This window comes from Coregonus clupeaformis, chromosome 23 (assembly GCF_020615455.1).
Source record: "Coregonus clupeaformis isolate EN_2021a chromosome 23, ASM2061545v1, whole genome shotgun sequence".
Classification (NCBI taxonomy): Eukaryota; Metazoa; Chordata; class Actinopteri; order Salmoniformes; family Salmonidae; genus Coregonus; species Coregonus clupeaformis.
The window spans coordinates 20,781,726-20,794,466 of record NC_059214.1 but is presented as its reverse complement, the minus strand read 5'-3'; the positions used below and the strand labels follow the sequence as shown (position 1 = coordinate 20,794,466).

General features: G+C 44.8%; 1 protein-coding gene across 2 annotated transcripts in view; it reads right to left on the bottom strand.

Annotated features, from left to right (window-relative positions):
- Positions 1-500: 500 nt before the first annotated feature.
- The window catches only part of LOC121536802 (collagen alpha-1(XXVIII) chain-like), a 35,767-nt gene continuing 23,526 nt past the window's right edge, over positions 501-12,741 (bottom strand). For both annotated transcript variants that reach the window (XM_041844364.2, XM_041844365.2), the window contains exons 17-36: positions 12,552-12,620; positions 12,344-12,412; positions 10,845-10,916; positions 10,657-10,725; positions 10,496-10,567; positions 8,334-8,402; positions 8,108-8,176; positions 7,384-7,452; positions 7,194-7,262; positions 7,013-7,081; positions 5,574-5,642; positions 5,374-5,442; positions 5,202-5,282; positions 5,071-5,106; positions 4,939-4,975; positions 4,281-4,838; positions 1,570-1,871; positions 1,139-1,382; positions 773-964; positions 501-683 (exon numbers count right to left, since the gene is read on the bottom strand). In XM_041844364.2, the coding sequence (XP_041700298.1) occupies positions 676-683; positions 773-964; positions 1,139-1,382; positions 1,570-1,871; positions 4,281-4,838; positions 4,939-4,975; positions 5,071-5,106; positions 5,202-5,282; positions 5,374-5,442; positions 5,574-5,642; positions 7,013-7,081; positions 7,194-7,262; positions 7,384-7,452; positions 8,108-8,176; positions 8,334-8,402; positions 10,496-10,567; positions 10,657-10,725; positions 10,845-10,916; positions 12,344-12,412; positions 12,552-12,620 (2,292 nt within the window). In that variant the 3' untranslated portion in view covers positions 501-675. The remainder of the gene's footprint in view (positions 684-772; positions 965-1,138; positions 1,383-1,569; positions 1,872-4,280; positions 4,839-4,938; positions 4,976-5,070; positions 5,107-5,201; positions 5,283-5,373; positions 5,443-5,573; positions 5,643-7,012; positions 7,082-7,193; positions 7,263-7,383; positions 7,453-8,107; positions 8,177-8,333; positions 8,403-10,495; positions 10,568-10,656; positions 10,726-10,844; positions 10,917-12,343; positions 12,413-12,551; positions 12,621-12,741) is intronic.

Genomic DNA, 12,741 nt, shown 5'->3' with positions numbered 1-12,741 from the left:
TAAACCTGAAATGACAAAAGCTGGGTTTGAACCTATCCTCTTTGTTCAGAACAGCCTAAGCCCTAAGGTAATGTTGAGTAACATTGAGGTATTGAATGGATTAGCTAATTCTGCAATATCAATATAATGAGAGTAAGATAGGATCACTTTTCTAATGTAGTAAAATACCATATCACCCTTATATTTTCTTCAAATTCAGACTTCCTCAAATAAAGTCCACATAAAGATTTGTTCGTTTAGGAAGGTGTTGTTCAGATGGTAATACATCTGAAAAGTAAGGCAACTTCATGAAATCTTGAAATGGTGTGTCCCTCCCTTATTCTTTGCACCTTTGTGAGAGAGAGAGAGAGAGAGAGAGAGAGAGAGAGAGAGAGAGAGAGAGAGAGAGAGAGAGAGAGAGAGAGAGAGAGAGAGAGAGAGAGAGAGAGAGAGAGAGAGAGAGAGAGAGAGGGGGGGGGGGGGGGGGGGAGAGGGGGAGGGGGGAGGGGGGGAAAAGAGAGAGAGAGAAAGAGAGTGCAAAGTGGAGTTTTTTCCCAACGATAAATGCCTGTTTTAAAATATATTTAGATATCAAACAGTAGTAGACTATTACATGAAATATTCAAATAGTCTTCTCCACTTTGGTTGGTTTCCATGGAATATTGTACAGATGAGTTGATTGATCATCTGCCTGTTTTAACCAGCTGTGGAAAATAGAGGGAAGAGCATGTCAAAAAGAATGCCAGAAAACAGAGCACAGCGGCTTAAGATTACCACGAGCTGTGGGACATACCTGTTCTAGATAGAACACAGATCTTCTTGCATTCATCCTCAGTCTCAAAGCGGTTGGCATTTCCTTCACAGCCTCCATACCAGAACTGTGCACATGAATTGGCCTGTTTGTCGTAATACCACCGGATTTTATACTCTCGACAGGTGCCTTGGTCCAAACTCAGGTTACACCGGGAATCAAGCGGGACAGACTCTGACAGAACAACATAGAAGGAGAAGTATGACATTCAGGGCATTAGAAAAGTTGTTAAGACATAATTGAATGTCAGACAGAATTGACCCAGTTTCTTTATCTAAAACATACAGTATTTAGAGATGATGTGACTTTTGATCTAGTTGTGAACATGTTGCAGTGAGAGGTCCTAACCTTGGGGGGAAATGGTATTAGGAATTGATACCGGCCGAAATTGGCCTGAGCTGGTGGATGAAGCTGAACCCGATGTTCCGGAGGATGATGATGATGATCCTGATGATGATGATACTCCAGCTGTGTTGGAGTGGGAGCTTTCCCTTGCAGGGAGGATGGATACTGTCTTGTTAACTACAGCCACAATACCTCCTCGCACATGGGTCCTTATGTCTAAATCTTCACCCTCCTCATCATCCTCCACCTGGATGAATACACACACACACACATATATTAGTTAGACAGTAACTCAACAACTTTACTGATAAAATTGAATTAACAGAGCAATGACCACAACTATTACAAAGCAATCATTCAATTGCTCCTCTATAAAAACCTAAGGAGAGTTACTTTGTATGATATAAATCTGTCCTGTAAAGGATTACATGGACCTGTACTGGGAGTGGTCCAGCGTTGAGGGGCAGAGCAAAGGTATCTCCACGGCCTCTGATGTAACTCTGGGAACTGGTGCGTCTATTAGGATTTAGGATAGGATCCTCATGATAGGTGTTTCCATAGCCGCTGTCCCCATAGCCGTTATTCCCATGTCCGTTATTCCCATAGGCTTCCTGACCATATCTGTGGTTCCCATAGCCATTGTTCCCATTGGTTCCAAAGCCATTAGCGATGCGATTCATCACAAGGGCTCCATTCTCATCCTCACAGAACTGGCTAACAAGTTTTGACTCCAGAGCTGAAAGACAGAAGAAGAGAAATAACAACCTCAGTTAAAGTGTATGATACAGTGAGGGAAAAAAGTATTCGATCCCCTGCTGATTTTGTACGTTTGCCCACTGACAAAGACATGATCAGTCTATCATTTTAATGGTAGGTTTATTTGAACAGTGAGAGACAGAATAACAACAAAAAAATCCAGAAAAACGCATGTCAAAAATGTTAAAAATTGATTTGCATTTTAATGAGGGAAATAAGTATTTGACCCCTCTGCAAAACATGTCTTAGTACTTGGTGGCAAAACCCTTGTTGGCAATCACAGAGGTCAGACGTTTCTTGTAGTTGGCCACTAGGTTTGCACACATCTCAGGAGGGATTTTGTTCCACTCCTCTTTGCAGATCTTCTCCAAGTCATTAAGGTTTCAAGGCTGACGTTTGGCAACTCGAACCTTCAGCTCCCTCCACAGAATTTCTATGGGATTAAGGTCTGGAGACTGGCTAGGCCACTCCAGGACCTTAATGTGCTTCTTCTTGAGCCACTCCTTTGTTGCCTTGGCCGTGTGTTTTGGGTCATTGTCATGCTGGAATACCCATCCACGACCCATTTTCAATGCCCTGGCTGAGGGAAGGAGGTTCTCACCCAAGATTTGACGGTACATGGCCCCGTCCATCATCCCTTTGATGCGGTGAAGTTGTCCTGTCCCCTTAGCAGAAAAACAACCCCTTAGGATAATGTTTCCACCACTATGTTTGAGGTGGGGATGGTGTTCTTGGGGTCATAGGCAGCATTCCTCCTCCTCCAAACATGGCAAGTTGAGTTGATGCCAAAGAGCTCAATTTTGGTCTCATCTGACCACAACACTTTCACCCAGTTCTTCTCTGAATCATTCAGATGTTCATTGGCAAACTTCAGACGGGCATGTATATGTGCTTTATTGAGCAGGGGGACCTTGCGGGCGCTGCAGGATTTCAGTCCTTCACGGCATAGTGTGTTACCAATTGTTTTCTTGGTGAGTATGGTCCCAGCTGCCTTGAGATCATTGGCAAGATCCTCCCGTGTAGTTCTGGGCTGATTCCTCACCGTTCTCATGATCATTGCAACTCCACGAGGTGAGATCTTGCATGGAGCCCCAGGCCGAGGGAGATTGACAGTTATTTTGTGTTTCTTCCATTTGCGAATAATTGCACCAACTGTTGTCACCTTCTCACCAAGCTGCTTGGCGATGGTCTTGTAGCCCATTCAAGCCTTGTGTAGGTCAACAATCTTGTCCCTGACATCCTTGGAGAGCTCTTTGGTCTTGGCCATGGTGGAGAGTTTGGAATCTGATTGATTGATTGCTTCTGTGGACAGGTGTCTTTTATACAGGTAACAAACTGAGATTAGGAGCACTCCCTTTAAGAGTGTGCTCCTAATTTCAGCTCGTTACCTGTATAAAAGACACCTGGGAGTCAGAAATCTTTCTGATTGAGAGGGGGTCAAATACTTATTTCCCTCATTAAAATGCAAATAAATTTATAACATTTTTGACATGCGTTGTTCTGGATTTTTTTGTTGTTATTCTGTCTCTCACTGTTCAAATAAACCTACCATTAAAGTTATAGACTGATCATTTCTTTGTCAGTGGGAAAACGTACAAAATCAGCAGGGGATCAAATACTTTTTTCCCTCACTGTATATATGAATGGTCAAAGCCATCAATCATGTGACACCATTTATATCTATGTGAAGATAAAATAGCGCATTGAAGCCAAATTAAGTCGGTTAAAATGTTGTCTCATGGCGACATACAGTAACATGCACAGTTTGAGCTACTCCAGGAAGTAACTTTGCAGGCTAGCTCAGTGCTACCCCCTCTAATTGAGTAATTCAAGGTGAAGGCCGACCTGGGTACTGCAGGCTGCCATTAGCAACTAAATTATCCTTAAAACTTCTTCTGTGTGCGATTTTCAAATAATCGGTTCAAGGACATCCATCTGGTGTATTAGAAGCAATTATTGGTGCCATGCTTGTCTTCGATAACCCACTCCCTTGTTCTTTACAGTGGATCTGTGTTATGCTACTTATTTCTCTCATTAAAATGCATATCAATTTATAACATTTTTGACATGTGTTTTCCTTGATTTCTTTGTTGTTATTCTGTCTCTCACTGTTCAAATAGACCTACCATTAAAATTATAGACTGATCATTTCTTTGTCAGTGGGCAAACGTACAAAATCAGCAGGGGATCAAATACTTTTTTCCCTCACTGTATCTCTAAGTCAGTTGTGATTACTATACATCAGCTTTGTATTAAGTAATGTGTGATACTATACACATTTTACATAAGACATTTCTTGTCATTTAGCAGACACTCTTATCCAGAGCGACTTACAATTAGTGGATTCATCTTAAGATAGCTAGGTGAGACGTATGGCCGTGTTAGTCACCTGGTAGAGTGTTGAAGTCGTCGATGAGGTACATATGTTCACTGTCAGGGTCAGAGGCGATCAGATTGAGCTCACGCATGAACTCGTCCTGGGTAGTATCTGAGGTGTTAACAATCCCCAGGGCATACATCTCAATGTTGGCAGCATGGGCCTCCCTCACAGCAATGTCTAGCTTCACAGGTTCTCGTTTGTCTGTCTTTCCATCTGTGATGACAATGGCCACCTTCCTGACCCCAGTACGGGCACTGTAGAAGGCTTCCTGGGTAGCCTTCCGGATGGCAGTGCCAGTGTAGGTGCCCTCACCCATGTAGGGCATTTTCCTGATGGCCTCCTTAACATCCTGCTTGGTCATGTAGCGCGCCAGGTTGAACTCCAGTTGGACATCCAGACTGTACATTACCAGTCCAATTCTGGTGGCATTACGTCCAACAGTGGTACGGTCTACCAACGCTGTGACAAAGTCCTTGATGATTTCAAAGTTTTCTGGACCAACACTCTCTGAGCTGTCAATGACGAAAACAAGTTCCATTGGCATCTCCTTGCACTTGATCCCACATCCTGAAAGCATGAGAGAGATGCTGAATAGCTACTAACATGATTTCATCTATGCTTCATATTTTAGCTTAGATTTGTTATTATCACGGTTAAACAGTCTCACCACAGATTTCCTTGATCAATTTAATGATGTCTTCTCTCTGGAAGTGATAGGAGTGTGAGTTACATTCATTTATCATATTTTTTTTCTATATCACAGCATCAATGATGTAGTATGCAAAGTTTGTGAACTTACTGTAAGGCCGGCTTCACCTTTTATTCCTGGTCTCCCCTGAGATACAAGAAAACATTTAAATTCATGGATTGATCATATACCATGACTTTGAAATGTTGTAAAATATGACATAGACACATTTCAAGACTCACAGACTCTCCAGGAACCCCATGATCTCCCAGATCACCCACTCCACCCTTATTTCCTCTCTCACCCTGCAAGCCACGGTCACCCTTCAGTGAAGAGACAGGAGGATTGCTGTTAGAGACAAGGTCACTGCATCCATCAGTAGACGAGTGCCATGAGGTTAAGCATACATCTTACCTTAGCTCCTGGGAATCCTTCCCCTGAGGGTCCCCTTGGCCCTGTCACACCCTGAGACCCCTGCTCACCCTAAAAACAAAAGATGAACCATAAATCAAAACAAGACCCATAGGGTGGTCATTTAAAAAAGGTCAGATACCTGGAAAAGTGCAACACACTGAAGGTCATAGGTCAGGAATGTACTATGTTAATTAACATACCTTGGGGCCCTGCAGACCTTCCCCTGGGGGCCCTGATGGACCATGGGGTCCTGGCCTTCCAATGTTACCCTAGAAACCAATGATGCTAGTGTTATAGGAGGGGACAGACAGACTACAGACTCTAATCAACAAATTAAGTTTGGCATTGCCATCACTGCTGGACTACTGATATGTGATATGGTACACTACATGACCAAAAGTATGTGGACACCTGCTCGTCGAACATCTCATTCCAAAATCATGGGCATTAATATAGAGTTGGTCCCCCGTTTGCTGCTAAAACAGCCTCCACTCTTCTGGGAAGGCTTTCCACTAGATGTTGGAACATTGCTGCGGGGACTTGCTTCCATTCAGCCACGAGAGCATTAGTGAGGTCGGGCACTGATGTTGAGCGATTAGGCTCGCAGTCGGCGTTCCAATTCATCCCAAAGGTGTTCGATGGGGTTGAGGTCAGGGCTCTGTGCAGGCCAGTCAAGTTCTTCCACACCAATCTCGACAAACCATTTCTGTATGGACCTCGCTTTGTGCACGGGGGCATTGTCATGCTGAAACAGGAAAGGGCCTTCCCAAACTGTTGCCACAAAGTTGGAAGCACAGAATCTTCTAGAATGTCATTGTATGCTGTAGTGTTAAGATTTCCTTTCACTGGAACTAAGGGGCCTAGCCCGAACCATGAAAAACAGCCCCAGACCATTATTCCTCCTCCACCAAACTTTACAGTTGGCACTACGCATTGGGGCAGGTAGCGTTCTCCTGGCATCCGCCAAACCCAGATTCGTCCGTCGGACTGCCAGATGGTGAAGCATGATTCACTGCTCCAATGGCGGCGAGCTTTACACCACTCCAGCCGACGCTTGGCATTGCGCATGCTGATCTTAGGCTTGTGTGCGGCTGATCGGCCATGGAAACCCATTTCATGAAGCTCCTGACAAACAGTTATTGTGCTGACGTTGTTTCCATAGGCAGTTTGGAACTCGGTAGTGAGTGTTGCAACGGAGGAAAGACGATTTTTACGCGGTACGCGCTTCAGCGGTCCCATTCTGTGAGCTTGTGTGGCCTACCACTTCGCGGCTGAGCCGTTGTTGCTCCTAGACGTTTCCACTTCACAATAACAGCACTTACAGTTGACCGGGGCAGCTCTAGCAGGGCAGAAATGTGACAAACTGACTTGTTGGAAAGGTGCCACGTTGAAAGTCACTGAGCTGTTCAGGATGGGCCATTCTACTGCCAATGTTTGTCTATGGAATTTGCATGGCGGTGTGCTCGATTTTATACACCTGTCAGCAACGGGTGTGGCTGAAATAGCTGAATCCACTAATTTGAAGGGGTGTCCACATACTTTTATATATATAGTGTATGTCACTCATTACACTCAGACTGTGACCTCTGTCTACATAAGGAATCTCTGTTTTTGTCAGAGATTAATGTTAGCTTCATACCGGTGGTCCTTGCACACCCTCTCCCGTTGGGCCTGGCAAACCTGCCAATCCTCTGAAGCCAATGTCTCCCTGGGACAGACATATTTACAATCACAAACAATACACATTTCATATTCCCATGCACTAGGTTGTAGCAGATTGACATGCAAAGAGGATTTAGGGCCAGATAAATAAGAAGTACCTTAGGTCCTGGGATGCCAACGCCCTCAGGGCCCTGCTCTCCCTGTAGACCTGGAAGGCCTGGAGGACCCTAAAGGAGGAACAGGGGACAACCAAAACTTCATGAGACTGAGTTTGACTAAACTGGACCAATCTGCAATTAGGACATGGAGATTCATGAGTTTGTAGGTTGGGTTGTTGGTACTACTCACCACTGGTCCAGGGAAACCTTCACCTTTGGGCCCAAATTGACCTAGTGGACCAGGATTACCACGGTTGCCCTGGTAAAACATCATTCAAATAATGAGCATATCATACAGGTGTAGGATCTTAATTTGAGAATTTTCTAACAGCAGGAAAATAATCCTGCAGCAACAGGAAATGTGAATGATTGTGTGGATTATAATTAATTGATATTTTTGTAGGGATTGATAAATTTTTATTTAGGGCAAATCAAGTCTGACATTTTAAAGTAGAAATTACAAACTTTAGAAGCTTTTAAAACCTTCAATACACTACAAGTTTGCATTTGGGCGACAGGTAGTTGAGCGGTTATAGCTTTGGGCCAGTAACTAAAAGGTTGCCAATTCGAATCCCTTAGCCGACAAGGTGAAAAATCTGTTGATGTGCCCTTGAGCAAGGCACTTAACCCTAATTGCTTCAGGGTCGCCGTCGACAGACCCTGACCGTGACCCCACTCTCAGAGGGTGTCTCAGGGAGAGTTGGGATATGCAAAATACACATATCTAATTCACACATGCGTATTAATTCACATGTGTAAAATAGGACAAATATAAGCACCCACTATTATTATTTCCAGCTGTGTAGGACATTTCCTGCAACAACAGGGTGATCAAAGATCCTACACCTGTATGCCTCATGGTAACTTTCACCACAGTTTTTTGTGATTTATTTGTTGGTAACTGCAACACTTACCTTTGGTCCAGGCAGCCCATAGCCTGTCTCTCCAATAGGCCCAAACGGACCAGGAGGGCCTAGATCACCCTGAGACAGAGAGCGAGATAGGGAAATCACAATGCTGTTTATCAGCCAGGATCTGATGATGCATGGCAATGAACTGTGTGTAACAGTGTTTCTTACGTACAGTACTTGACAAGACCTGCATAGAGAAACAGGATGTTAATAGATGTGTATTTCTTACCTTAGGACCTGCAATGGCCCGTCCTGGTAGTCCTGGCATGCCCAGTCGGCCCGGTGTGCCAGGCTCCCCCTGAAAGAAGAATGGGCAATAATTTCACTTGAACTCTTGATACACTACATGACCAAAAGCAGATGGACATCTGCTAGTCGAACATCTCATTCCAAATTCATGGGCATTAATATGGAGTTGGTCCCCCATTTGCAGCTATAAAAGCCTCCACTCTTCTGGGAAGTCTATCCACTAGATGTAGGAACATTGCTGAAGGGACTTCCTTCCATTCAGCCACAAGAGCATTAGTGAGGTCGGACACTGATGTTGGGCAATTAGGCCTGTTCGATGGGGTTGATGTCAGGGCTCTGTGCAGGCCAGTCAAGTTCTTCCACCGATCTCAGCATACCAGCAAGCACAGAATCATCTAGAATATAATTGTATGCTGTAGCGTTAAGATTTCCCTTCACTGGAACTAAGGGGCCTAGCCCGAACCTTGAAAAACAGCCCCGGACAATTATTCCTCCTCCACCAAACTTTACAGTTGGCACTATGCATTGGGGCAGGTAGCATTCTCCTGGCATCTGCCAAACCCAGATTTGTCCGCCGGACTGCCAGATGGTGAAGCGTGATTCATCACTCCAGAGAACGCATTTCCACTGCTCCAGAGTCCAATGGCGGCGAGCTTTACACCACTCCAGTCGACACCTGGCTTTGCGCATGGTGATCTTAGGTTTATGTGCAGCTGCTCGGCCATGGAAATCCATTTCATGAAGCTCCCGACGAACAGTTCTTGTGCTGACGTTGCTTCCAGAGGCAGTTTGGAACTCGGTAGTGAGTGTTGCAACTAAGGACAGACAATTGTACGCGCTTCAGCACTCGGCGGTCCCGTTCTGTGAGATTGTGCGGCCTACCACTTCGCGGCTGAGCCGTTGTTGCTCCTAGACGTTTCCACTTCACAATAACAGCACTTACAGTTGACCGGGGCAGCTCTAGCAGGGCAGAAATTTGACCAACTGACTTGTTGGAAAGGTGGCATCCTATGACAGTGCCACGTTGAAAGTCACTGAGCTCTTCAGTACGGGCCATTCTACTGCCAATGTTTGACTATGGAGATTGCATGGCGGTGTGCTCAATTTTATACACCTGTCATAAATGGGTGTGGCTGAAATAGCCGAACCCACTCATTTGAAGGGGTGTCCACATACTTATGTCTTGGAATGGCCTAGTTATGCACGCTCAAGTTCAGTTTTTTTGTCTTATTTCTTGTTTGTTTCACAAGAAAAAATATTTTGCATCTTCAAAGTGGTAGGCATGTTGTGTAAATCAAATGATATAAACCCCCCAAAAATCAATTTTAATTCCAGGTTGTAAGGCAACTAAATAGGAAAAATGCCAAGGGGGGTGAATACTTTCGCAAGCCACTGTATAGTGTACACTCCCTTTATCCACGCACTCCTTACAGCCTGCAGAGACATTCCTTATACCCCAGGACACTTCAACTGGTGAAAATAAAGAAAAAATAAGCACTCTGTGTCTGTATTGATCTGAGCATTTATTGACGGGACATACAAACATTTATCATCAATAAATTAAATGCAGACACAAGGTGCTCCTTTTAACCTTATTTTCCCGGATAGTCACATGTTGAAGTGTTCGAGTGTAAGGAATGTTTTTTGGACTTTCAAGTCTCTCAGTTGAGCACTTGATTCCCTTTTTTGTTCAAGCTGGGCTGAAGCACTTTTGGGTACACTCTCTTTCTGCAGAGATGTTTGGGCCATTTATTTAATCATCTAGAGCAGGGCTCGCCAACCCTGTTCCTGGAGAGCTACCGACCTCTAGGTTTTCGCTCTAACCCTTATCTAGCGCAGCTGATTCTAATAATTAGCTGGTTGATAAGCTGAATCAGGTGCGTTACAACTGGGATTGGATTGCAAACCTACAGGAGGGTAACTCTCCAGGAACAGTGTTGGAGAGCCCTGATCTATAGTATTTTGGTTGAACTCAAACCAAAAAATTAAGATGTTTACTAAATACAATCTGTAAAATACATTACTATTTTGGTTGAATCAATGACGATTTTTCAAATTCAGAGTTGTCACAGTAACAATACACCTGCCCTGTAGTGATCAGACCGTGTTCGGTCTCAGACAGTGTTATTGTGTTATTCTCACCTTTGCCCCTGAGGGTCCGGTCATGCCAGGAGGTCCATGTAATCCACGGATACCCCTCTGACCCTGGTCTCCCTGGGAGGGGTGGAGCACACAGCATTTACATGACCCCCTCTTGGTGCTTACAGGTTAGTATGACAGAAGGGTAAGGATGTGAAATCTACCTTCTCGCCCTGGGTGCCGATCCCTGCTGCTCCCTCAGGACCTCTGAGGCCAGCAATACCAAACTCACCCTGGCAGAGGGGGCAGACACAAACCATTTCACATTGGCACATTCCCTTTTGTTGTGGTATACTGTATCTATAGAACTATATTGTATCTATAGAAGTGGTGTAAAGGTGAAATAACACACCTTCTGTCCTGGAGCCCCATCCTCTCCTGGAAGACCAGGTAAGCCAGCCAGGCCAGATGCACCAGGCTCACCCTGAAAAAGAAACAAATTGCTTTCTAAAATACTCAGTGGCCAGTTTATTAGGTACACCCATCTAGTACGGTGTCTAACCCCCCTTTGCCTCCAGAACAGCCTGAATTCATGGAAACGTTGCTCAATTGGTATCAAGGAACCTAACGTGTGCCAGGAAAACATTCCCCACACCATTACAACACCGCCGCCATCCTATACCGTTGACACCAGGCAGGATGTGGCCATGGACTCATGCTTCTTACGCCAAATCCTGACTCTGCCATCAGCATGACGCAACAGGAACCGGGATTCGTCGGACCAGGCAATGTTTTTCCACTCCTCAAATTGTCAGGTTTTGGTGATCGCCTGCCCACTGGAGCCGCTTCTTCTTGTTTTTAGCTGATTGGAGTGGAACCTGGTGTGGTCGTCTGTTGCAATAGACCATCCGTGACAAGGACCGTGCTGTTCTGCACACCACAGTTGTACTGCACCGTTATTTGCCTGTTTGTGGCCCGACTGTTAGCTTGCACGATTCTTGCCATTCTCTTTCGACCTCTCATCAACGAGCTGTTTTCGCCCACAGGACTGCCGCTGACTGGATGTTTTTTGTTTGTCGCACCATTGACAGGAAACCCTAGAAACTGTCACGTGTGAAAAGCCCAGGAGGCCCTCCGTTTCTGAGATACTGGAACCGGCGCGTCTGGCATCGATGAACATACCATGCTCAAATGTCGTGTCTACACTTGACACTTACATGCGACTTCTGCTATCTGAATACGTAGGTTGCATTGAAAAGACTGACGCAATCAGGCTACAGAAAGTGCATACAGTGGGTGAGGTCATCAGCACTCTTACCACAAGTCTCCAGAAAACTTGTGTTTTGGGACCGAGAGGCACCTTTTCATTATACCTTTCGAGGAAATACGTTCCTGGCATGTGAGGAACGTGTTTGCTGGACTCATAAATGCTAGCCAGCTAGCTAATATTTAGAAAAACTATTTTTTGTTTGGCTAGAGTTATGCTAAACCGTTTGCTTGCTTGCTGGCTAGATACAGAGGTTAGCTACAGTAGTTAGCTACTGCCATCAGTTGTTGTTGTGTTATTTTCAGATTTTCCCTATTCCACCATTTGTAGAATGCATACTGGCATTTGAATATAGTGCGGGAAAAGGGAATCCGGACACACTGTGGACATGGTAGACACATTTAAATGTAGGTGTAGACACATGACGCGTTCGGAATTCCATGATCGGAACTCTATGATCAGAATATTAAAGCGGCATGAACTGTCAAGTCTAGATATGGCCAAAGTTGCTTAGGTCACCCGTTTTGCCCATTCTAACGTTCAGTCGGTGTACCTAATAAACTGGCCGCTGAGTGTTCACCAGGCTTATTTGAGAAGGCATTTCTTTACTATTTGGATGAGGGTGGATAAAGTATTTGTCTTACCTTTGGCCCTGGCTCACCAACACCTCTCTCCCCTGTAGCTCCAAGCTCTCCTGGTAAACCTTGATCGCCCTGGAAGTAAGATAATGGAAAGTAGCATTTGAAGAAATCCACCATGCCAAAACATGAAAGCTACAAACAACAGCATTTAGAGAACTCCCAAGGCCTCCATCACGGCTTGGCATGGACATTATCTAGGAGTAACACCAACCTTAGGTCCAGGTAAGCCCTCTCCTTGTGGCCCTCTGCCGCCAGGTGGACCCCTGGGGCCCTCCACTCCCTGAGGGATAACAATCACATGTCAGTGTATGTGATGTACAGTACCAGTCAAAAGTTTGGACACACCTACTCATTCAAGGGTTTTTCTTTATTTGTATTATTTTCTACATTGTAGAATAATA